At 37.9% G+C, this 25499-nt stretch overlaps 1 protein-coding gene across 9 annotated transcripts in view; it reads left to right on the top strand.

The window, feature by feature from the left end:
• Positions 1–25499, top strand: part of LOC126871446 (F-actin-monooxygenase Mical) — a 113544-nt gene that overhangs the window by 32474 nt on the left and 55571 nt on the right. For 2 of the 9 annotated variants that reach the window (XM_050630343.1, XM_050630295.1), the window contains exon 1: positions 3697–3804. The exons of 4 other annotated variants lie outside the window; for them this stretch is intronic. In XM_050630343.1, the coding sequence (XP_050486300.1) occupies positions 3715–3804 (90 nt within the window). In that variant the 5' untranslated portion in view covers positions 3697–3714. Of the gene's footprint in view, positions 1–3679; positions 3805–25499 lie in introns of those variants that run through there. 3 more of the 9 variants (XM_050630372.1, XM_050630332.1, XR_007691663.1) reach the window with 2 other exon arrangements.

The following is a 25499-nucleotide window of genomic DNA, read 5'->3' as shown; positions in this document are numbered from 1 at the left end:
AAAAAAGATATCCAGAATGTAGGGTTTCGCGTATATTTGTTTGACTCATTCTGTGAAAGACTAACGAGAACAATGGCTGGTTTTTTTTATACTAAATATTTCTTAAAAAATATTAATCTATCGATTATGTTTTATAATATAATTCTGTGGATTTTAATGGCTCTTTTATTTTATATCCAGAATATAGGGTTTCGTGTATATGTGTTTGACTCATTTTACGAAAGAATAACGAGAACAATGGCTGGCTTTTTTATACTAAATATTTCTTAAAAAATATTAATCTATCGACTTTGTTTTATAATATAATTCTGTGGATTTTAATGGCTCTTTTATTTTATATCCAGAATATAGGGTTTCGCGTATATGTGTTTGACTCATTTTACGAAAGAATAACGAGAACAATGGCTGGCTTTTTTATACTAAATATTTCTTAAAAAATATTAATCTATCGACTTTGTTTTATAATATAATTCTGTGGATTTTAATGGCTCTTTTATTTTATATCCAGAATATAGGGTTTCGCGTATATGTGTTTGACTCATTCTGTGAAAGACTAACGAGAACAATGGCTGGTTTTTTTTATACTAAATATTTCTTAAAAAATATTAATCTATCGATTATGTTTTATAATATAATTCTGTGGATTTTAATGGCTCTTTTATTTTATATCCAGAATATAGGGTTTCGTGTATATGTGTTTGACTCATTTTACGAAAGAATAACGAGAACAATGGCTGGCTTTTTTGTACTAAATATTTCTTAAAAAATATTAGTCTATCGACTGTTTTATAATATAATTCTGTGGATTTTAATGGCTCTTTTATATTATATCCAGAATGTAGGGCGTATATGTGTTTGACTCGTTCTATGAAAGAATAACGAGAACAATGGGTGGTCTTTTTTATACTAAATATTTCTTAAAAAATATTAATCTATCGATTATGTTTTATAATATAATTCTGTGAATTTTAATGGCTCTTTTATTTTATATCCAGAATATAGGGTTTCGCGTATATGTGTTTGACTCATTTTATGAAAGAATAATGAGAACAATGGCTGATATTTTATACTAAATATTTCTTAAAAAATATTAATCTATCGATTATGTTTTATAATATAATTCTGTGGATTTTAATGGCTCTTTTATATTATATCCAGAATATAGGGTTTCGTGTATATGTGTTTGACTCATTTTACGAAAGAATAACGAGAACAATGGCTGGCTTTTTTATACTAAATATTTCTTAAAAAATATTAATCTATCGATTATGTTTTATAATATAATTCTGTGGATTTTAATGGCTCTTTTATTTTATATCCAGAATATAGGGTTTCGCGTATATGTGTTTGACTCATTTTACGAAAGAATAACGAGAACAATGGCTGTTTTTTTTTAATATTAAATAGAAAAATATTAATCTATATACTTTGTTCCATAATATAATTCTGTAGATTTTAATGGCTCTTTGATGAAATTGATTAAAATATGTTCTTTTAAATATCATATCTGTACATATTTTTCTAATGCGAATTAAATTCTTAGATCTTTTTAATTTGAAAAATATCCAATAATACCTAAGGATTAAGATCGAAATTCATTTTTTTATTTTTACGAAATTTCTATTTATCGATATCGTACCATAACTAACAGACTGATGATGATGTAAAAAAATTGTACTTCACGTTCTAAACGAAAATAACGAAAACGCAATCGTCGAATGTTTTCTAACAAAGTTTCTCAACGAGCCCAAACTCTAAACCACCGAATTCGTAGTATAGGTATCCGCGAATGTGTACAATATCTGTGCGAAACAAAGATCGAGAAAATTTTCGAACAAATTCGTTTTCCATGGAAAAAGTTCGAATTCCTTAGTACGGTGTTATTGTAAGAGGAAAAGGAAATTGCAAAGATTGAGATTGAGTTTTAAACGATGACCGAGCATTACGTAACACGATCCGTGGAAATCTTCTAAGAAGGTAGAAATAAGCTTGTGCGGTGTAATTTGTGATGCAGCAATTCGTCTATACGTTACGTTGCAATAATAGTAATATCGAACGAGGCTACTAATTTCGACCGCAGTTGCGAAAGTCAATAATTTACTCGGCTCGTATTTTCCGCTAATTAAATATAATTCCCTCTCGTTGTATTAAAACATTTCGCAGCGATATTAAATATCGATAATAAGCTTGGATTATTTATCAGTGACATATCAACGGTTATTTCTATTCTATTAGGAAAATAATTCCATTTTTATACGTTTTATCAGCGATGTACGTTGCGACAGAAATAGCAATGGCAAATATAACTCTACGAATGCAAATGACAGTTGCGCTTCAACATTGAAATGCATTCGCAATTTTTATGCGATTTTCTTCATCGACATGCGTTGCATCTGGCAACTAATTACTTTGATTACGAGAATTTCATTGTTTTTACGTAACGTTTAAAACGAATAGACGAGCCGATGTACGCAACAAATTGATTCACGAAATATTTCCTGTCTTCTTTTTAAGTTTATTTAGAAACAAAGTATTTCACGATCCCTAGATCGACGTTACAAAAATTCTTAATTCTCGGGAATCGTCGGAAACCTGGAACATTTAAACAAACATACACGCGCTCGATTTACTTCCAAAGTTGACCTGTTTTCGGAAATAAGAAATCTCTTTTGAAACACGTTTGTTTTAGACTTTCCATTTATCTTATCCCGCAGAATCGCCTCTTTCTCGTGCTACGCTTTTTCGGGATATCCAGTGACTCATTTTACGATCAAATTTCGGCGTACCATCGGTAAACGAGCTCTTTGTTAAAAAAAGAACAAGTGAGCCAATTTTGCAAGGAACCAGTCTATTAAACAAATAACGAAATCTCGACGTATCGTTATTTACTCGATAAACGACAAAGAAACGAGAGGAGAAACGACGAATCGATGCATTAACCGACATATCTTTCGTTCGAAGACGATAGAAAGTATTTGAAATTTTTTGAATCTATTTTTGAAGCAAGTTGAAATTTCATGGCGAAAATTGCGATGCTCAAATAGGAATTTTTTAAGTTAAAAAAATATAGACGTATCTGATACCTTAAAAATATATTTGTATAAAATGTAACTGTAATTGAAATTGTATAAAAATGATTGGAAAGAATATCAGAAGCTATCGAATTAACGAAAAGATGCGAGATTTTCATTTCTATTTTATATCGACAGAAATTTTAGTTTTACTTCGACTTTCGATTCGCTTTCGATCATCCGAGTGACTGAGATTTAAAATCAAACGATATTCGTAGAATCTGCTAGTACGAGTCAATAGAAATTTCCTTTTAAATTCGAATGTTCAATTCGTAGAAATCTAAATTTTACTTCTGATATTTCGTTACTTCGAATTTTACTTCGATATTTCGAAATTTCAAGATAATCGACGCCCCCAGCGTTCCCCGATTCTTCCAACGAGAAAATATAAATTCGCTCGAGGCACACTGGTCGATATCGAAAGGATCGTTGCATCACGATCTCTCGTAGATCGTCCAGTGAATCATGTTCCGCATTTAATTGACTCGAGCGCGAATGCTGCGAGCTACGTTTAGATGTAACTTCAACGCATCGAGAGTCCGGAAAAGACGGAAAGAAGACTAACGTGTTTCGGTTCTATTTTTGCCAGCCGAAAGGTCTCGTATTTCTGACGTCGCATGGCGTGGAGTGGTAGTTCCATTTGATGCAACAACCGTTTCGTCGACAGCATCGAACTCGACAATTTGCGACCGAGAAGGCTTCTCTTTGCGGTGAAATACCTGTTGATAAACGGGTAGGTTCTTGTTTCTTTTCGTCTTTTTTTTTTCCTTCGTTCGTCCATTTGGATTTCGCTGGAAATTGGATAGCTTCGAGTCTTTTTCAACCAACGCGCAGAAAAATCTTATTAGCAGAAAGAGAGGGATAGATGAAATGCTAGAATTCTTTGTTAAAAAATGTGGAAACATAGAGACGCTAATGGACCGGAAAAAAGAAAAAATAGATTCTTTGAAAGAATAGAAAATTTTCATCGCTTTCGCATGGCTCGATCCTTAACTGATACAATTAATATTGCCTTGGCAACTAAGCGATCGCGGATTTTGTCATTAGGTGGTATTGATCAATCCGCAATCGCTTGCTTGCCAATCCAACATCTTTACCATACACGTTAAAGAATTTTTTTTTGTAAAAATCGTTCCTAAAAATCACTATGTTTGTGCTTTGATGTCGTACCGAATGGCAGAATCGTTTTTTTTTTATAAATGTGCAAAAAGGATTTAAAAAGTAGAGTATGTTTTAGACGAGTTATGGGATTTCTTGCGGGATTTTCCACGATGCTTACTACGTTCGATAACATTTAAAGATATAAATTCTGCATGGAAATTTTATTCCTTTTATATTTTTATTTTTATACATCTTTATACGTAAATTCTTTTATGGAAATCGACGCAGGCTCGTACAATAGCTACATGCATATTCTGCTGTTCTTTCAGTGGCGTCTCGGAAGCCAGCAACGTACTTGCAAATATTCTGAAAACAAAAATGAAATCGAATAACACGGAATATTTTTCAAACACGCTGCATGGAACATTTTATCGAAATCTTTTCAGTTCCGTGTCGACTGCGTACATATTTTCCTATCTTTGTACCGTTATATAAGCACACGGGAATCTACTCGCAAATATTCTTCTATTCGAAACAATCCCGTCTTTTAACATCATAATGTTTCTATTACGCGTACAACAAGCGATGCACGGCAATGCAAACTATCGATATGAATCATTCGTCGAAATAAATGATCGCGGAGCAGATTAAAAATAGCATTGGTCGACAAAGTTCACGATAGAACGTTCAATAAGAAGAAGTCTTGTTTCCATAGAACAATTGTTTGTACGCGTTATACGTACGCTTGTATATTCGCTAAGTTAGATATATCGTAGAGATTTTAATAAGGCGGAGCGTGTGTTTGTAGATTTGTCGTACGGACAGCGTAGCTATCAAAATAAACGAGCAAGGTTTACTCGAGTTAAGCGTACGTTCGAAGATAAGAAAATATTTGTTCAATGAACGTGTTTAAAAATCTGCATCACTCTATCGACCGTGCGAATATCGCGTTTAATTATTCCTTCGAGTGCCGTCTTATCGTTTATTAAACGCTAAATCATTATCATTATCATACGTAACATGTTCTTGGTTCGTCGTATCTTTTATCGTAAAAAAAGAAGAGACGTTGATACAATTTCGTAGCGCGATAATAAAGAAGATTAGGTTCGATAAGTTGAAAAATGTACACTTTTGCTGAAAAGTTTGACGCGTGGTAAAATTTCATAAAGAAACGACAACAGCTATTCGTAAACATTATTCTTGCGTATTATTGAAACTGTGATTAAAGCGTGGGATTTTCTACGTTTGCAGGAGATTCGAAGACGCAAACACGCGCAGAAAACGAATACACAAATACGCGAAAATATACACAAAAATATGGAAAGCACTGCTTGCGATATTTATTATATTCTTATTATATTCCTTCGTTTTATACGGAAATAACGGATGCACGACATTTTTCGTTTTATATTATTCCATCGAATTACGAATATGATCCATTTTGTCCTATCAAAATAAAGATCACGACGTTCGACAGATTAGCTTTCGCGTCGTTGTAAAAGACGTGTCTGCTAAAAGAAAGACACTTCTCGGACAACCCAATAAAACAACTTTCTATGTATAATCTACAACTTCTGTTTCGTTAATTCCAAATTACAAATTCGTTAATTACAAATTCGTTAGTTGGAAATCAGATTTAGAAGAATATGAATTTCTCTGAATATCAACATCCTAATGATCAATTGTACCAAAAAGTAGAGGCTGGATATTAATTGTAACGTTCTTGTGTCTGAGAAAGACGTAAGAGAAACATTTGCTTTGTCCAGAAAGCAAACAGCGCTCCAGTCTTTTAAACCGCAGTGTATATGTTTGCGAAAGAACGAAATTTTTCTATACTCCATACATGCTAGGTTTGTATAACAAGAAAAACATGTTTAAGGAAGATAGAGACGGTTTTCGAAGGATAAGCTTGTCGAGGTTAAGCGTTTCATTCGCAGATTGCTAATATCTTCCGTCAAATGATTTTTTTACCATACGACGATAGATAACATCGAAACACCTTGCAACGTGTTAATTGTTGCAAAGTATAACGACCTTAAATACGGATTTATGTTTCTTACTTCGTTTATCGAAATATGCAATGAATTGTTTCTCTCTTTCTTTTTTTTATCTTTTGCCTCGTAATTTTTCGACGTTAATGTCATTAATGTCGATCAATCTTTTAATCAATATTCGATCAAACCATAGGAATATTATTATTCCAGAGTACTCGGTTGATATTAAAGAAAGAACCGTTTGCATAGATGTTGTTTCGCGTAAAAGCTCGAACGTCTCGCGTAATTTCTGCGTTTTCGATGAAATTCGCTGTCAAATCACGGTTCGCCAAAAATAATAAACAAACTCGGTCTTTCACAATTTTACAAATTTACCAAACGATGGCAGTCGTCCAAGCGTTTATCTTTTTTTATCTGCCTACGTTGGCGTAGTAATAATTTCTAACGTCCTGTATTTCAATTACATTTCCTATCTTCTGGATTTTCATGTTACGTCGTATCAACGGTCTTTTAAATTTCCTCGTGATCGATCGTAGGTGGACCGGTAACGATATCTAAATTCTTATCGATTCGACCAAAGTCGTTCGTATTGCGTTTCCTACGTTGCTATTTTCCATCAAATTGTATCGTCTTTGTCGCAACTAAGCAGCTACGTTTCGCTTTATCACGATGCAATTTCAAACTTCATTTATTTCGTTATAGTAAATATCGATCGTATAAAGCAGAAAATGCTTACGCGTGAACTTAACCGACTGTGCGAGCCAACTACGCTTTTATTTCCATTTTCTTCTTGCATGAAATGAATTTTAAAGGTACATTTTTATACTTTAAAGGAGCCATAAATTTAGAGCGACTTGTACATTTTTCTATAATTGCAATTTCATGTAAATTTCGCTTGGGAAATTCAAGCTTCCTTTTTCTATCTTACGTACAATTAAGAACTTTTATTTACGTACGTTGCACGCTAGCCTTCGATGTTCCGTTTCCATCGCACGACGTTCGTCGATACCGCGCAGCATGCAACGATCGCGAACTAAATTAAATTGAATTTGGTATAAGAATATCCGCTGTTGTACGCTCGTCTATTTGCAAGCAATCGTTAAAATTCTCTCTCTCTCTATCTTTGGTGCTATTTAAACATTTTTATTTCCACGCATTTCGCGTCTTCCGTCTTTTGTTTCCTTTAAATCGCGTTCGTCATTGCGACGCAGCGCGAGTCCTTCGATTATTTTTCAAATCAACGCGGTTCCAAACCCGGAGTTCATCGACGCGGTAACTTCAAACCCGCGTTAATCCTACTATTAACAGCGATTCGTCGTTTCTCCCTTTATGTAATTGTAATTATAGAACATAACGGTACAACCAGTTTACGTGTATGTTGCATTAATCGCGTTATCATGGAACAAGAAATGGTCGATTAATAACAAGACGATTAGGCTTACAACTTTAAACTTTAATCTTATCAGTGCGAGGAATTTAATATTTCATCGATTCAGCTGCTAAACGCCACTCGTAATTTTCTTCGTACGTTTGAAGCTTGTCCAGCGTATTTCACTTCGTTACTCCTAATTATCCTCTAACCGTTTTACCTCCTTTTATCCAGCCTTCGGTTAATCGCCGATGAAAATAGCACGATTTCCATAGCTCGAGCATAGTTCATCGACATGGCGAATTTACGTTCCTCTTCGTTGCTTTTCACGCCATTGAAAATCCCTATTTCTATGCATTCCGCGGCTTTTATCTGTTTCATCGTCGCCGTGCCATGTTCTAAAAACCGACATTCATTTACTACACGGCCACTTAAATTCTAGAACAACCAATTTTTCTTAACGCGCGTACCTGGATGTTCTGATGTAAATAATTATAATTAACGCGACATTAAAATAAAATATATTAATATATAAATATATATGTAATAACGTAAATCCTTTGGGTAAATCAGACGATCAATCGTGGAAAATCGAGAGAATCGATTTTCCGAGTTCTAAATTGCCGTTCTTCTCTCATGATATGATCTATTCGGCAAAACGATTGCCGGTAAAACAAAGCAAAAGTAAAAACGTCGGTTGGCGGGTAGTTTGAGTTCTATAGAATTCACACACAGACAGACGGACAGACAAATGCAGCATACACACACAACAAACACACACAGACAGACAGACAAACACACAAACACGCACAGAGAGACACACAGGCAACACACAGACAGACAGACAAACACACACACAGAGACACACAGAGAAACACACACAGAGAGACACACAGACAAACACACACATAGACAAACACACAGACAGACAGACAAACACACATACAGAGACACACAGACAAACACACAGATAGACAGACAAACACACACAGCGACACACAAACAAACACACACTCAGAGACATACAGATAAACACACAGACAGACAGGCAAACACATACACACAGCAGACAGACAAACGCACACACAGAGGACAGACAAACACACAGGCAGATAGACAAACACACACAGAGGACACACACATACAGACACACACAGCCACATACAGACAAACACATACACAGACAAACACGTACACACACACGCAGCAAACACACATGCGCAGACGAACACATACTCACAGACAAACGCACAGACAAACACAGACAGACACACAGACAAACAAATACTCAGACACACACACACACACACACACACACACACACACACACACACACACACACACACACACACACACACACAGCAGACAGACAAACACACACACACACAGCAGACAGACAAACACACACGTAGAAAACACACACAGACAAACACACGCGCATATACACATATTCCTATTTTGATCTCGATAAAAGTCAACGTTCGTTCTGCCCAAGACTATCCATAAATTTTTAGTAATTTTAAGAAACAGACCGGTAGCTTTAGCGTCGAATTCGCGTTAATTCAGCCATCAGCGATCCTTTGTAACTCTTCTTCTTACACTTTACGTCGAGTTTATCATCAGCGAACGACAAACTATCCTCGATTAGTCCGTAATCGATAAAATTTGCAATTTCGACGCGTGGAATTTATATCTCTATCGATCCAGCTACTAAACGCCACTCGCAATTTTCCTCGTGCATTCTAAACTCGTCTTGCTCCTTCCACTCTCGTACTCTTAATCATGCTATATCTCCTTACCTGCTTCATCCAGCCTTCGATCAATCCTGGAACGAGGCAATGCGACTCGAAGCCGTAGGGTTCATCGACTCGACGAATTGAAATTTATATACATCGCTGCTTTCCTTCTAAACTATGCAAAAGTCGTTCAGCTGTATTCCTTATCTTTCGCGCGATTACAGATTTTTACGTCTTACGTATATCGTCTTTCGAGTTTTCATCTTCCAGTTTCATTGAATCTTACGTTTATCGTTATTTATCGCTATCGCGGCAGAAGTTTTTAATTATTCCAGGCAGCGGCGTAAGTGGAAATAGGAAAACACGTGGAAACTGTCTTAGGCTGTTTTCTTTGCCTTTCGTACTCAAGTTCACCGAACCTTCGTCAAATCGGCTATTAAAACGACTGCTTACAATTTTTATTTCCACGCTCTCGTACGATTTACACCGCGTCAATTTCGTCGTTATCGCGATAACGAGTTTCTAATCGATCTGAAACCCACGTACGTACACAGCTGCAAATTAAAGTCGAACGTGGTGCGTAAAGAAAGAACTCGTCTCGTATTATCTGCCCGCAATTATCCTTCTTTCGTGCGAGGAGGACAAATCGATTAATCCTAAAACAGAGTAACGCAAAAACAATGAAAAACGTTGGTAGGAACGCGCGTGTCCTGTCTGTCTGACCTTGTTTCAAAATTACACCCATTCCTGCCACCCAATGATCAACGACCGCTTACCTTCGTAAAAGGTGCTCGAAATTGCTATCCTCGGTCCGTACGCAGGCTCGCAGTCGCCGTATCGAAGAATTTCGCGATCTTTCAAAAATTCCAAGCGTATGCCCGGTAACGCAGGCCGAGGAGCACAGCCATTTCGAGCACCTTGTACGAAGGTAAGCAGTGGCGAATTATTGAAACGCAGGAATGGCCATAAATTCGAAAGAAGGTCAGATGGCACGCACCTTCGTACCAACATTTTTCTCTCCTTTCTTTTTCCTCTTCTCTCTCTTGTTTCTTGTCCACCCAGTCGAGTGGGTTGCGCACGTTGCGACACATTACGCCGCACGTATCGTACGAAACTGCGAGTTCGTCGACTCGACGAATTAAAGTTTCTATCGGGCTAGCGTCTGTACACAGGAATCGTTAAGACTAGTTCAACGTCTCGCCACTGCGGTGGTCTCGTCGCGGACGATCTAATTAACGGAGCAACAAACCCTGAAAACTCGGTGCAACGCACGCGGGAGAGGTCTTGTTCCCTCCCTCTCTCCCTCTCTCTGTCTCTCTCTCTCTCTCTCTTTCTCTCGTGCCGTTCGTGTTCGCGACGCGTATGCGTCTAACGAGGACAGAAAAAAAAAAAAAAACGAGGAGAAAGAAGGTAGTCTGAAGAAGCGTCGAGAGAAAGTCTATGGAAAAGCGTATTTTTGCGGCAACTCGCCGGAAAGCCTCGTTTTTCGTCGTTGAAAACCTGGTACCACGCGTTTTACGAGGTCGTTCAACGTCGTTGCAAGCCTTCGAGCGATAAACGCCGCCGTTTTATCGCGCGATCGTAATCCGACCTCGTTCAGAGGTGCGCGTTGTCCGATTCCATTATTATATTCAAATTGACGCGATGCAAAATACTTCTATCGTTTATTTACGACCGCTTAACTGGCGTAAGACTGGCGTTAGCTGCGAACATTATTGCTGTTATTCGACGATGCTTCTTATTTAGTACGGTTTTACGCGCCAATTTTTCCCGATGCCAGTTCGAACTGGGTAAATGGGTTATGGTTACGCTTACGTTTATGCTCACGATCCTCTTGTAATTACCATTTTCGAAGCACGCAAATCGATCGATCGGAACGTTGTCCATAGCTCGGCCGCTACACAGGCAGCTTCTTTGCCTTTCAGATTCCGATCGAAGCTGAATTACACATACGCTTTCCTTGAAATTGCCTGACGTTTTCAAAGTATATATTTTGTAGACACGTTGGCGTAGATTTTCGTGATCGACTGTCGCGGTATCGTGTTTAACGCGTGATAATAATCCAGTGATAACGCAGCATCTTTGTAAAATCAAATTCAAATTGAGTAGCGTCACGAGCTTCTTTTACTCTGTACGTTCATCGTTTGTGATACTCTCGAGTGGATTTGGAGTTAAGAACGATCGAAGATCGAGCAGCGAAGTAATACGTAAATTGTACGGCTGCGACGTCGTTGAAAAACGTATATAAAGTAGCTTACTTATATCTTATTGTCAGGATGAAACAGGGAGGCGTGGAAAAATTTGCATGATTTAAAAAAGGATGGCGTGTCACATTGTTATAAATACTTCGACTTCTGGAAACTTTTGAGAAACTTTATAAAATTCTACGATCTAAGCGGAAGCAGAAATTGTGGCAAAAAGATTGTTAACCGTCTTCCCAGTTAAAACGCATTAACGCGACACGGGTTCTTGACGAATCGATCCAACGATTTGCTCAGATTTACTTAAAAAATTTCGAGTAATTCGCAGTGTTTCGATGATTTGATCAGAGTTCCCGAAACAAGGAAAGAATAGAAGAAAGGAAGGGTTTGAGATTCGAAGAAAAATGTATTTTTACGCGGATGACGCTCGTCGATGGACAACCTACGCGGCAAATGGCGATCTCATGCAAATATAGCGAATCCTGGGGAACGACTGGATGGTTATATTAGATAGGGGCTGGCGGACGTTTTACTGCGACAGTCTGAAAAGCGTCTCGACGCTCGCCAACGCCAGTCGGCTCCCTCGCGTGTTGCTAGGATAAAAACCAACCCCCAACGATTGCATCCAGTTCGATGAAACGTTCTCGAATTCGATGGATTTTCCATCGTCTGCGTCCACGAGGCATCTTCTTTATTGAGAAGAAAATCTCGCAGCTGGTGATTCGTATGGATATCTAATACGAGTATTTAATATCGGCTACGTGGAATGACGTTCTGCTGGATGTTCTGATCAATAGTTTGCAGCTGTAGTAGTTTTCGCGTATTAGCGAAGCTGACTCCTCTTTAGATCGAACTCAATGCTTTTTTCTAAATTATGAACGAGACTGTTTTAATGCGATACTTTGATCGTAACGTGGACGTTGAAGTTATTTTTGATTGGATATCGGGTTAGATATTAAAATTATATACATTCTACAGGATTATTTCTTCTTTTATGCGAGATAATGCGCGTTGTTCGATGGTACAGAATCGTCTCTTAAGATATTTTCTGCGAGTATAATTATCGATCGTTAACGCTTGCCGAGCTATTTTATATATTTTTCGAAAGATGTGACAATTAGGAAAGAAGCGATTCTTCTCCGCGATAATTTGGTATCGTAACAAATTTACTTTTCAATAATTAATCGATAGAAATACTACGGTATTTAGTATAGTCGATACTCGTTCCATTTAGTCATTGATCTATTACAAATTTAAGTTATACGTCTTACACTGCGATACAGCCACTTTCGTCGTTAGTTGTTGTTTTTTTCTTATTATAAACAAATTTACGTAATGGTTTTCACTGGCAAACAGTGGAATTGCAGGTTGGATCGTAATAACAGACTTGTTTTTAAAATAAACCACGACATATTTATGAATATGTAAACCGCGAATCTTTGTGCATTCGTGGGAAATTTAAAGGCGCTAAAAGTATACGTAGCATGCAAATATATGTATATAAAGTATTCAAAGGAAAATATTCCTTACGTTATGTATTTAGTAGGTAGAACGAATCTCGATTTTGTATTCCGTTCCTTCGGTTACGCCCATGGAAACATACATTTCTATAAATTCTGTTTGCAAGCGATATCTCGTACAATTTAACGCAACATGAAGATCCAATACCCATCGAATTTCATGTATTTGTTAAATTTCGATTTCACAAGAACTCGTGTACGTACGTTTCTCACCATGCGATTCTAACATTCGATTTCACTGTATTATCCACGGAATCCCAGTTTCGAGAACATTTTGTACGATGGATTTTAAGATGAAAATGCAATATCCATCGAATTTCATCTCACCATGTATTTGTTAAATTTTGGCTTCACAAGAACTCCTCGTGTACGTACGTTTCACACCATTAGAATAACATTCGATCTCGCCGTATTATAAACGGAATCCCAGTTTCGAGGACATTTTGTACGATGGATTTTAAGATGAAAATGCAATACCCATCGAATTTCATCTCACCATGTATTTGTTAAATTTTGGCTTCACAAGAACTCCTCGTGTACGTACGTTTCACACCATTAGAATAACATTCGATCTCGCCGTATTATAAACGGAATTCCAGTTTAGAGAACATCTTGTACGATGGAATTTGAGATGAAAATATAACACAGAATTTCGTTTGATTATCCTCAAAAAAAAAAAAAAAAAAAAAAAAAAAAAAAAAAAAAAAAAAAAAAAAAAAAAAAAAAAAAAAAAAAAAAAAAAAAAAAAAAAAAAAAAAAAAAAAAAAAAAAAAAAAAAAAAAAAAAGAAAGAAACATCTGATTCAGCCTCGTTACTCTCGTCACATCGGAATAACGTAGAAAAAGCAGCAAACGACTGTACGAATCTTTGCATTCGCCCATATAGCAACTGTAGCATCCCTCTACAAGCGCCAACTCTTCCAGAAAGTCACATTCGATCGACGTGTTGCGACGCAGCCGGGTAACGTCTCACGAATTCTCACGCACGGCGAAAGTTCACGCGAGGACAAGCGAAAGACAAACGCGCGAAACGAGAAGAAAAAAGGGAAAAAATCTGCTTGTCGGATGAGGAAGATGAACAGAGGCTCCACGGGGATTACGAAACTGGGATAGACAAATGAAAAGAAGAGGAGAATGGACGAAACAATGGGAGAGGGGTGGATCGATGGAAAATAAAGGGCAAAATAGGATAGGTGGATACGAGACGGTTCGAAGGGAGGAAAAAGGAGGAAGAAAGAATCGGAAGGAGGATGGGAGCATAGAAAGGAAGAAGGAAGATAGAGAAAAGAGTCGTTGGCGAAAGGAAGCCAAAGTTGTAGCATTATACGGGGGCTGACGAACGTTTTGTGTTGCGAGAGTTTGAGAAGCGTCTCGACGCCTGGCGCCGTTCAACGGCACCGTCTCTCTCTCTCTTTCTCTCTCTCTCTCTCTCTGTTTGTCTGTCTATGTTCTCGGACATATAAACGCACCCTCGTCTCGGCAGGAGCTTTGTCCTGGGAAAGGAGTGACGTCAGCAGCAGAAATCGCGCCACCCCATATAAGCGCACGAACACGACTCGCGTTCGGCAGAGGGAACATTAGGGAGACGTACCAGCCAAGGACAGAATCTCTCTCCCGTTTAACGAAACGTACAAATATAATCGCCTCGAATCCATCGAATCGTTGCTTATTGTTAAAATATTAACGATTTTTTGGCCCGTTCCTAGGGCAACGAGATCCTCTGCGAGAGACGAGGGTAGGTTTGTACAGGACGATGGACGTTTTAGTCCGACTGCTCGAAGAGGCTTCGATACATCATAGTTCGATATATACGTAGATTGTAAAATTATAGAAACGATCGCTGATAGTTGGAAAGAAATCTTTGCGCCTATCTTTGGTCTCGTGAGATTCTCAGGTAAGGGGTGGGTTTTTGAAAAGGAACGAGTATTTGGTTTTAACTCGAGGGCTTTGATATGTACGCAGATGGTTTTGAAATTGGAAAGATTAGCACTGGCGATTGGAATTAAGTTTCTGAGTGGGGTTCCGAGGCAAGGGTAGGTTTCTCAGCGAACAAAGAATGTTCGCGTTCGAATGTGGTAGGTTCGATACACGCGGATCGGTTTGAAACGAAAAATCCTGATTAAACGTCAGGATTATCCAGGATCAAATCCTGATTATTCGAGTTTTCATATATCGTCGTGTATTTTTCATCGTCTATTATTAACTTCTTTGTTTATTATTTGTCGCTCGTGATGCATATCTTTCAACTTGCTATCTTTTCTCTCTTTTCTTCTTACCTATCGTCGTACGGTAACGTAAAACGACGATTGTCAAGCCACGCGAAGCATAATAACATTTCGTAATCAACGATAATAATATCTTACGACCAAGATATGTTGGCAACATGTCGTCACCAGAATATTATATCTTGCGTATCGGTTGATAATTCCTACTGTCCAATGAAACGAATATGAATGAAAAGGAGGCGAAATTTTGTTTCACAATCTGATCCACCGTTTTGATCGATTTGCGGTAACAACGTTTCAGCTCTATCAGACGTTTAATTGGCGATTAAAAGCGCCATTTATTGTCCTTTTATGGAATCAACGGAATATAAGCTTAAATTATCCGCCCTACGCGCCTATTACCGTTCCAATTGATAGCCTATCGGTTTGAAACAGGCTTCTTTATACGACTCGTAATTTACAAATGAATTAACTTAAAGATAAGGCAGCGATTTCGTGTAATTCGACAGCAGGTATATAATTACCAACGTCGATTTTATCATTAACTTTTTAAAGCTACTTTTATCGTTTTATCATATTCCATCGTGACGATTATTAATTACAAGGAATAACATTATCACGGATCCTTTTCTTCCTAATTTAATCGTTATATCGCGTTGAATAAACGAAATTGTACGAATAGTGCAATGAATGCAGATATTCGCGTAAAGTAACGACGGAAAGTCCTTTAATTTTAAACAGTTGATATTTTTTACCATACAAACGTCGAAATTCTTACCAACGAGAATACGTATCGCAATAACAAAGCTTTCGATCGATATAAACCTTGTCGAAAAATGGATTCTTCCTATTTGTGTCATAGAAAGATATGAATCGTTTAAAGCGATGGATTAAGGGCAATACGAATACTCGAGTGATTTACTGTACATCTTTGGCGAATGTTAACTACCTATTCGATGGAAAACAGTAGCTGTTGCTTGGAACTCTGGCGTTTTATTTATGCATACGTTAACGGTTAGCTGGATAGCAAAGGGGATCTTACGAAACGGTGGATTACTCATCGGGACAAAATCTGAAAAGCCCACCCCGAGTCTGATTCACCAAACTGCGAACTTTGCTATCTAGATAAACGTTTTTAAGACATTTATTACGTCTAGTGCTTAGCAGTTAAAATAATGCGCCTGGTAGGATCGTGTTGACCGGCGTTGGCTTCCCTGTCGTAAAACCGAAAATACGTCATTCTCGCTTGTTCTTATCTGTACACGTTGCACGTTCCACCGAAACGCTTTTAATTTACGAGGGAAGCATCTCTTGCACTCGAAAATTTTCGCTTCGACGTTCCTTCTGTTTTCGATTCTTCTCGACGTTTACGAAGAATTTCTGATCATTAAACTGTTTTAACAGTACAATTGCTTTAACGACGATAAAAACGTAAAAATAGCGCACAGATCGAAGTGGCTTTTGATCTCTCAACGAAGACCGAACGAACAATGAAAATAAAAACCGTGAAAATTAGAAGCACGCGTTTTTATCGAAAGATATTTTCAATTTCTCGAACACACACGCTCGTGCGTCATTGATGGAATTTCTTCCGATACTCGCGAACATGTGTTCGTAAATCAAGAGAACAGACGAAGCGAGAGTTTCTCGACGAAAGCGTTAAACGCTGACACACGAGAAAGCAAACGATTAATCTGTAACGATTATTATTAATTTGTAAACAAATTAGTTCAAACTATAGGTATATCGATGCAGAATATGAGAATCGATTCTTGCCATTCGACGTTGAACGAATACAAAAACTTTGAAACGTCGATCACATCCTTTCGGTTTGAATTTTCTCTGCAGAAGAAATTGATCTGCGCGAAGGCAAGTTCTCGGTATAGAAAGCATTTCTCGGTTAGCTCGGTACGCTCGAACCCTGTGTCACGAAGCAACTTTTGATCCAGTTCCATTCGGTTCGAGTCAAAGCGGCGATTAGCTTCTCCACGTACGTTAACGCGCGATAGTCGGATTAAATTATTTAATTCGCCTGTTAGCTGGGTTAAACGTGCCTTCGTCATCGACATCGTCCAATCAGACGAAGAAAGATTCTTATCTAATTACCTGGCTGTCGATCGGAATTTTTATCATTGTATGCTAAGCGGCTCGTTTTCCCGCGTCCTTGCGCGTCTTACCGGCAATTTAACGCGATAGTTTGCGTTACTGCGACCCGTTCTAATTACGGTGGCATCGTTAGGCCTTCGTGGAACCTCGTACATTCCCTACGGATGATCGCGTGAAATTTTCACCGTGGCAATTATCCGCAGTTACCAGAGAACACAACGCGTTACTCTCATATCCGTATACACGCGTTTAAACGACGTTCTATTCCGCTGTTTTTGTCGTCGATGCCGTTCGCATCAAAGTCCGTGAGATCCGGTTTTCTTTTCCCCGTTTCGAACTCTTTTATATGCTAAATCGTTCTATAAAACCTTGCCTCTACATTTGGTCATTTACGACGTTTACTAACGGTGCATCGATGAGTGGTTCATTATTTTCCGAAGGACTATCGTCCTACTTCGACTAGGCTGCGATTCGAGTCGACTCGTTTCGATCAACAACGATCAGCGTTGTTCTCTGTCGACACATCCCCTCGCGATTTATGTCATTTCGTTTTCATCGGATTCGACTCTCGTACACCCTCGTTCGCAAGTATTAGGATACTTGCGAACAATAAGGCACAAGAATCGTTTGAGAATTGTTCGATTTTTTAAGAATTAGCCCGTTTGGAAGTTTGAACCGCAAGAAATCTCTATATAGTGTCTTGCTTTTGATAATGTTGGAAAATATTTCAGGAACAAGTTTAAATGATATTACGTACTTTTTAACACACCACTCGATCCAGCGGTACATCGCCCAGTAAAAATTTCAAGGCACATAAGAATTATTTGAGAATTGTTCGTTTAAGAATTAGCCCGTTTGGAGGTTTGAACCGAAAGAAATGTATACATAGAGTATCTTGCTTTTGACAATCTTAGAAAATAATTCAGGAACAAGTTTAAATGGAATTACGTTCTTTTTAACACACCACTCGATCCAGCGGTACATCGCTCAGTAAAAATTTCAAGGTACATAAGAATTATTTGAGAATTGTTCGTTTAAGAATTAGCCCATTTGGAAGTTTGAACCGCGAGAAATGTATACATAGAGTGTCTTGCTTTTGATAATGTTGGAAGATATTTCAGGAACAAGTTTAAATGATATTACGTACTTTTTAACACACCACTCGATCCAGCGGTACATCGCTCAGTAAAAATTTCAAGGCACATAAGAATTATTTGAGAATTGTTCGTTTAAGAATTAGCCCGTTTGCAGGTTTGAACCACAAGAAATCTCTATATAGAGTGTCTTGCTTTTGATAATCTTAGAAAATAATTCAGGAACAAGTTTAAATGAATTACATTCTTTTTAACACACCACTCGAACCAGCTGGACGTCGCCCAGGAAAAATTAAAATTGCAATATTAGCCGATAAAGTATTATTTCAAATTTAAAGGCGCACAAGAATTATTTGAGAATTGTTCGTTTAAGAATTAGCCCGTTTGGAGGTTTGAACCGAAAGAAATGTATACATAGAGTGTCTTGCTTTTGATAATCTTAGAAAATATTTCAGGAACAAGTTTAAATGGAATTACGTTCTTTTTAACACACCACTCGACCCAGCTGCACGTCTCCCAGGAAAAATTAAAATTGCAATATTAGCCGATAAAGTATTATTTCAAATTTAAAGGCGCACAAGAATTATTTCAGAATTGTTCGTTTAAGAATTAGCCCGTTTGGAAGTTGAACCGCGAGAAATGTATACATAGAGTGTCTTGCTTTTGATAATCTTAGAAAAGAATTCAGGAACAAGTTTAAATGGAATTACGTTCTTTTTAACACACCACTCGACCCAGCTGCACGTCGCCCAGGAAAAATTAAAATTGCAATATTAGCCGATAAAGTATTATTTCAAATTTAAAGGCACACAAGAATTATTTGAGAATTGTTCGTTTAAGAATTAGCCCGTTTAGAAGTTTGAACCGCAAGAAATCTATATGTAGATTATCTTGCTTTTGATAATAGAAAATATTTCAGGAACAAGTTTAAATGGAATTACATTCTTTTTAACACACCACTCGACCCAGCTGCACGTCTCCCAGGAAAAATTAAAATTACAATATTAGCCGATAAAGTATTATTTTAAATTTAAAGGCACACAAGAATTATTTGAGAATTGTTCGTTTAAGAATTAGTTTAGAAGTTTGAACCGCAAGAAATCTATATGTAGATTATCTTGCTTTTGATAATAGAAAATATTTCAGGAACAAGTTTAAATGAAATTACATTCTTTTTAACACACCACTCGACCTAGCTGGACGTCGCCCAGGAAAAATTAAAGTTGCAATATTAACCAATAATGCATTATTTCAACTTTAATTTACGAAATTTAACGTATGAAAAACGAGGATGGTGACTAAACGGTATTCTTATGTTTACGTTGTCTTTGTGCTATATTCATAGCTACGACCTATATTCTTGAACTATATTCATATTCATTCACAGTTTATGTTCATTCACCGAGACGCTCAATTACTATTTTAAACAATTTTAATATTTATATCGTTAGATTCGTGGCATTATTGTTGTTGGTTGATTCGTTGTACTCGTTAGAATATTCCGTCTGGTTGCGGATTTTTCCACAAAGTTTAGATTAAAGGTCGTAAGGTGGAACGCGGTTGTTTGTTCGTTGTTTCTCTATAAATTATCACGCGTAAGTTTTACAAATTTCTACTGAATATGCCGGATTTGAATCCGACTTGAATACAAAATTCTCACTGATTAATCGTTTCACTGGTGATTCCAATTAAATAATCGCGAATTACGCCAGATACGTAAATTTGTAATATTCATCGTTGCTATACATCGATCCATCCGAACTACGTCAAAACAACTACGTGTTTAGGTTGATTTTACGTACACGCGTAACAATTTAAGTATCGGAGTAAGCGCTGTTTACCTTCGACGATGAAAAGTAACAAGCGACGATGGTATTAGATGAGGTTTTGTTATTTAAAATTCTAGAGATAATTTTTTTTTTTTTACATTCGGAATTCTCGTCTTCTATTGTACTGGCAACTAAGTGATCGCGGATTTATCGATACTACCTAATGACAAAATCCGCAATCGCTTAGTTTCCAGCCCAATATAATAGCAATTTTCCGTAGTAAAACGATGTTTATGCTTATAGACACAAAATTTACAATTCGTTGCAGTGTCCGATTTCGATCGAAAGAATCAGGAATTAACAATTACGACAGACTACTCGATACCGGTGCAATAATATAGAAATAAAGTAGAACAGCACGGTGATAAATAAAATAGGATTGTACGTAGCTTTTCAATCACGCGACGTTAGAGAAGGTTAACGAACTACTCGAGTATAATATTTTAGATATCCGGCTTGTAACAAGAGGCTCATGTAGGTCGCTACGTATTATCGAATAAATTATCGAAGATCCTCTACAAATTGCTACGTGTCAGTCTTTTTGTATAGTTTATACGAGTATTAACCTAGTTTATATGAGTGGAACGAACTCGCTGTATGTAAGTGTAATTAGCTTCCTTGTTAATTAATTAGTGCTATTAGCGGCTTGTATCATCTCCCTTGATAGCTGTTTGAACCCTTTAACTACGCAGTCCCAGAGAAAGTCGAATCGTCGAATAAACCGTCTATTGAGTTGGCAACTAAGTGATTGCGGATTTTGTCATTAGGTTGTATTGACAAAATCCGCAATTACATAATTGCCAAACCAATAGACGGTATAAAAGAGTTAAACGGCAGAACCCAATACAATAAGATTTTAAACATCATACAATTAATTATCATATGTCTGAGGTATTTTCATACGTATGTAATGCAATTATTAATATTTATTTCTTATAAGAAATCGAAGATATATATATTTCTGTATTGGATACCAGGAACGCAAGAAATCTCCAGGATAACGAGATAATTATTTCCTCGATCGTTCATTTTCAACCGATTCACGTTATTTTACTGTATTTGTAAAAGAGTTAGAACGAGTGCTGTCCTTGACAGTTGCAAAATCATTCTCTTCGCGTGCAACCAGGCTGACGGTCGATGATCCATAAATTTAGAATCCAACGATCACGCGGAAAATGGTTGGAAATTTAGCATTTCTTTGCATCTTCTTGCGCGATTCAACGTGTACTAGGAAAATTGTACAAGTTGGAAATTCCAATTTACCATCGTTGATGGTCGTCTCTCGTAGAAACAAACAGCCACAAGTACATTTTTTGAATGATACAAATCGGTTGATCGCAAAACAAACTGCTCGTACTAGTTCACGAATATTATTAGCTAATGAATCATTATCCGAGAGAATCTGGATGACTCGATCGCCTAACTTTGCCCCGCAGGTACGTACCTGCAACGTTAGTCTTTCCACGCTTCGCCTAATCTCGACTCGTTAAAATCTATTAGCTTCAACCAGCGACCCACCCGACTCATTCACCCGATTAGTTTCAGTCGTTAGCGAACAAGTATACAGGTAGCTGGAATCATGTCGCATCGATGACTATAATCGCTTGGTCGATGTCGGGAATAACGAACAACGCCCATCGAGATCAACGGTTAATTGAAACTCATCGCTTATGCAAAGTGGACCGCGAACTTAGGGGATGATATCACACGAAACAAGATGGTTTCGCGTTATTTTTAGATCGGATGACGACCTCTGACGGATCCTAAATCGTGAAAAAGCTGATTATAACGAGACATCAGCTTGTTTCGCTTCATCGTACTTGTCTCCGAGACTTGCACGAAACGATGAATAACGAGCATAGTTACAAACGATGACGATAACTCGTCGGTCGTACGAGCTTGCGGCAAATCGTACCGGTTGATCGGCCAAATTGCGCGAAACTATTTTCGCAATGTTATTTTTTTTTTTAGTTATTTTCCATTGTTCTAAGAATCTCGCTATCGTTTCACGCAGAGATTATTAAACCGTATCTTTTCGTATTTCGATATCGATCGGCAAATCGAACGAGACTTTACGAAATTATTCGTCGATCGTTATTTTTTCATTATCTTCTGTTACACTGAATCGAAAATATAAGTATCGCAAGATTATCAGCAATTCTGCAACGTTTATGCCCATTTATGTACAATTTGTCTTACTATTCGAGGCTTTCAGAAGATTGAAAAATTATTATCTGATACTTGTACCATCGACAGATATTAATAGATACGACGAATAGATATTCCTCGTAACGTAGCTACTCGTTGAGCTAACCGTTTGAAAAAACATTTCAAGCAAAGGAATTTATGAGCGAAACTTGGCGTGGCTTGAAACAACGCTATTCGTCTATGGAGGATCGATGGTAACGTTCAAACAATCATTCGACGCATTGCGTGATTTTCAAGTCGTCGAGATTGTCCAAACCTTGGAATCATCGAAATCGACGAAGAAGAATATTTCAGCGTATCGCGATATTCGTTTGCACGAATAACGCAGAAGGCTTATTCGTCATGCTCTTGCCACAAGAACTGCTCTTTCTCGCAGACGAACATTCTCATCAGCCGCAATTACGATATCACAAATTTTCCAGATTTCTCCATCCTTATCGGTCAATTCATCCGCTTTCCAAGTAAGCACACGTATGCTTCTGAGCGAAGAAAGTGGTAAAAGCAGTGGTAATTAAGAGAAGCTATTGCACACAGAGGATTATGAATCATTCGATCGATCGTCATCGCGACAACAGAGATCGTGCCTTTCCCACGCCAGACAGAAACGTAAAACCGCAATGTGATAAGCGTTATCGCGCATCCTACTTATCCGGTGCGTTTTCCTCGCGTAATCAGAGCGAACCAGCCACACCAAATCCCAGTCTTATCGTTCATTTCGAATTAGCCCTTGTCTCTGTTCGGTTCGCGCTGCAAACAGGGAAATACCAACAGCTTGAGACAGTTTTATCAGGACTCGCGACTGCACGCCCTTCTCCGAAGCTTTCACGGTAAGAGAAATATCTTCTGTTCAACAGCAGGTACATACCACATTCCAGCATACTGTACGGGGTAATCTCGGAGCGTTAATTGCTTATCAAACTAGTTTTTCGACTTTCCGTCTCGCTGATCCAGCTTCGAGTTAGGTCCTCGAATGCTCCTGGTTGCCACGAGCTTCTTCAAGGATGCATATAACGTGTCGTTTATTTGCCATTTTCTCTCTTTCTTCTCCACTTTCTGCATCGTTAATTTACCGCGAAACCGGCCGATTGTATATCTGGATGGTTATCGCGAGAGCGCGATCTCTCGTAAATCTCTTTATTATCGTCGATTACGGATCTAGAAGAATCGGTAAAAGTTGCTCCTCTGAGCGTGACGTTCGCAAGATTCGTTTCTGCCGTGGTGTTCGTTAATGCACGACTGTCGATAAACTCTACCGCGCGTATTCCAGTATCTCGATACTTTCAAATTTTTGCAAATGCCTTGAAATATATAAACATATAAATATGTATTATATATGTCGCAGATGTAGGGACATCGGGCCTCTCTTTTGCAATTTTGCGAAGATCCCCGATACTTTGGTCTAAACTATTTATTACAGCTGTACTTGTTAGGGAAGTGATACATTTACACTGTACATGAGAGTGTGTGTGTAAGGGTCAGAGGGCGTCCAGGTCTTAGTTGAGACAAAAGACTGCCGTTAGAAGATTCTGGATAGTCGGTTGGCGACAAGCGTGCCTGCAAGACGTTCCTCAGAGTGTAATATAGATGTATAGCTGTTGTGTGTGAAATATAGTCAATTATTTGTATTTCCAAATCCTCGAACTTCCTTAACAGTACTTAAATAACAGAACTTAGAAGTAGTTGTCGCGATACGATCTGATTACGTTTGCCCGAGATTTGTGACAGTTGGGCTCCAGGTGACACAACTGGTCGCCGAACGTAGCCACGGTCGCGGGATGAACCTTTTTACCTAACAGAAGAAGTACCAATATCGAAGGACACACGCTGTATTAACGAACAAATCCAGGGTAGGAGCAACGTGGGCTCTACGCGGGTCTGCCTAGTAACGGCGCCTGGAATTTTTGTCGATATCCCTGGTCAATATGCGATTGACAAACGTGATCGTGTCAGTCTTTTATTCTTGCGATCACCTCGGAGAGTTTACACACATCGTCTTGTCAGTCAGTCAGAAAGATACCGAGCGTCACAGCTAACGTCACTTTGTGTTTCAAAATATATTCTATTGTACAAAGAGTTTCTTTGTTGACCGTGGCTTCGCTATTGAACCTAAGATCATTGTCTTTAACATCTAGAGTGTCCAATCACCACGTTTAATTGTCAAACTCTGCTAAATCGACGTTTCTACGTATAATTGTAAATATAATCTCCATTGATCTCCATGAATCTCTAACGAAGATACGTTACACGCCCCTGAGTCTAACGCCAACCCGACATATACAGGGTGGTTGGTAACTGGTGGTACAAGCGGAAAGGGGGTGATTCTACGCGAAAAAAGAAGTCGAAAATATAGAATAAAAATTTTTTTTTTAATTTTTCCATCGAGACAACGATTTACGAATTAGGTTTCTCTTCGTTCACCTGGATACCCGAGATCTTGCAAATAATTTGCAACTGTAATAATTTACAGGTATATTTGGCGCGTAGTAAGAACGCGTACAAAAGAGAAACTGATAAATCGTAAATAATTCATTTATAAGATAATATAGTGCTATGTCACGTACTACGATTAACATTCCGAATTTACACAGGGCAATTTTCATACAATTTTTACACTTGTAAGAAGTTGAAGCGCTTCGGTAACCGATGGCTCATACAACGACCAACGTGGCAGTCAAAGTGTTTTAACGAATTCGCATATTTACAAACGATACTTCGCGTCGGATCTTGTATAGCGTATTCCTGTAAACAACTGGAATCAGTGATAAAACGTGCGCAGTATTGTGTTCGTACGCAAACAGGTCATTTTGAACGTATCTCGCGAAGATACGCAGACACAGTTTGTCAATGTTTAATCGTTTTCGCGTGTAGAATTCAGAAACGGTTCTACGAATTCAATACTTTCGTTCAATTTTGCTATTTCATTTGAACGATATGTAGCGATATCGATGAAGATAATAATTAATATTGTTTGGTATAAATAAAAGAAGAACAGTGGACAATGAACGAAAGTCGATTATACGTAGACAAAATCGTCTTGAAGTTTTTC

Source organism: Bombus huntii, chromosome 1 (assembly GCF_024542735.1).
Source record: "Bombus huntii isolate Logan2020A chromosome 1, iyBomHunt1.1, whole genome shotgun sequence".
NCBI lineage: Eukaryota > Metazoa > Arthropoda > Insecta > Hymenoptera > Apidae > Bombus > Bombus huntii.
This window is presented reverse-complemented; position numbering and strand designations above follow the sequence as displayed.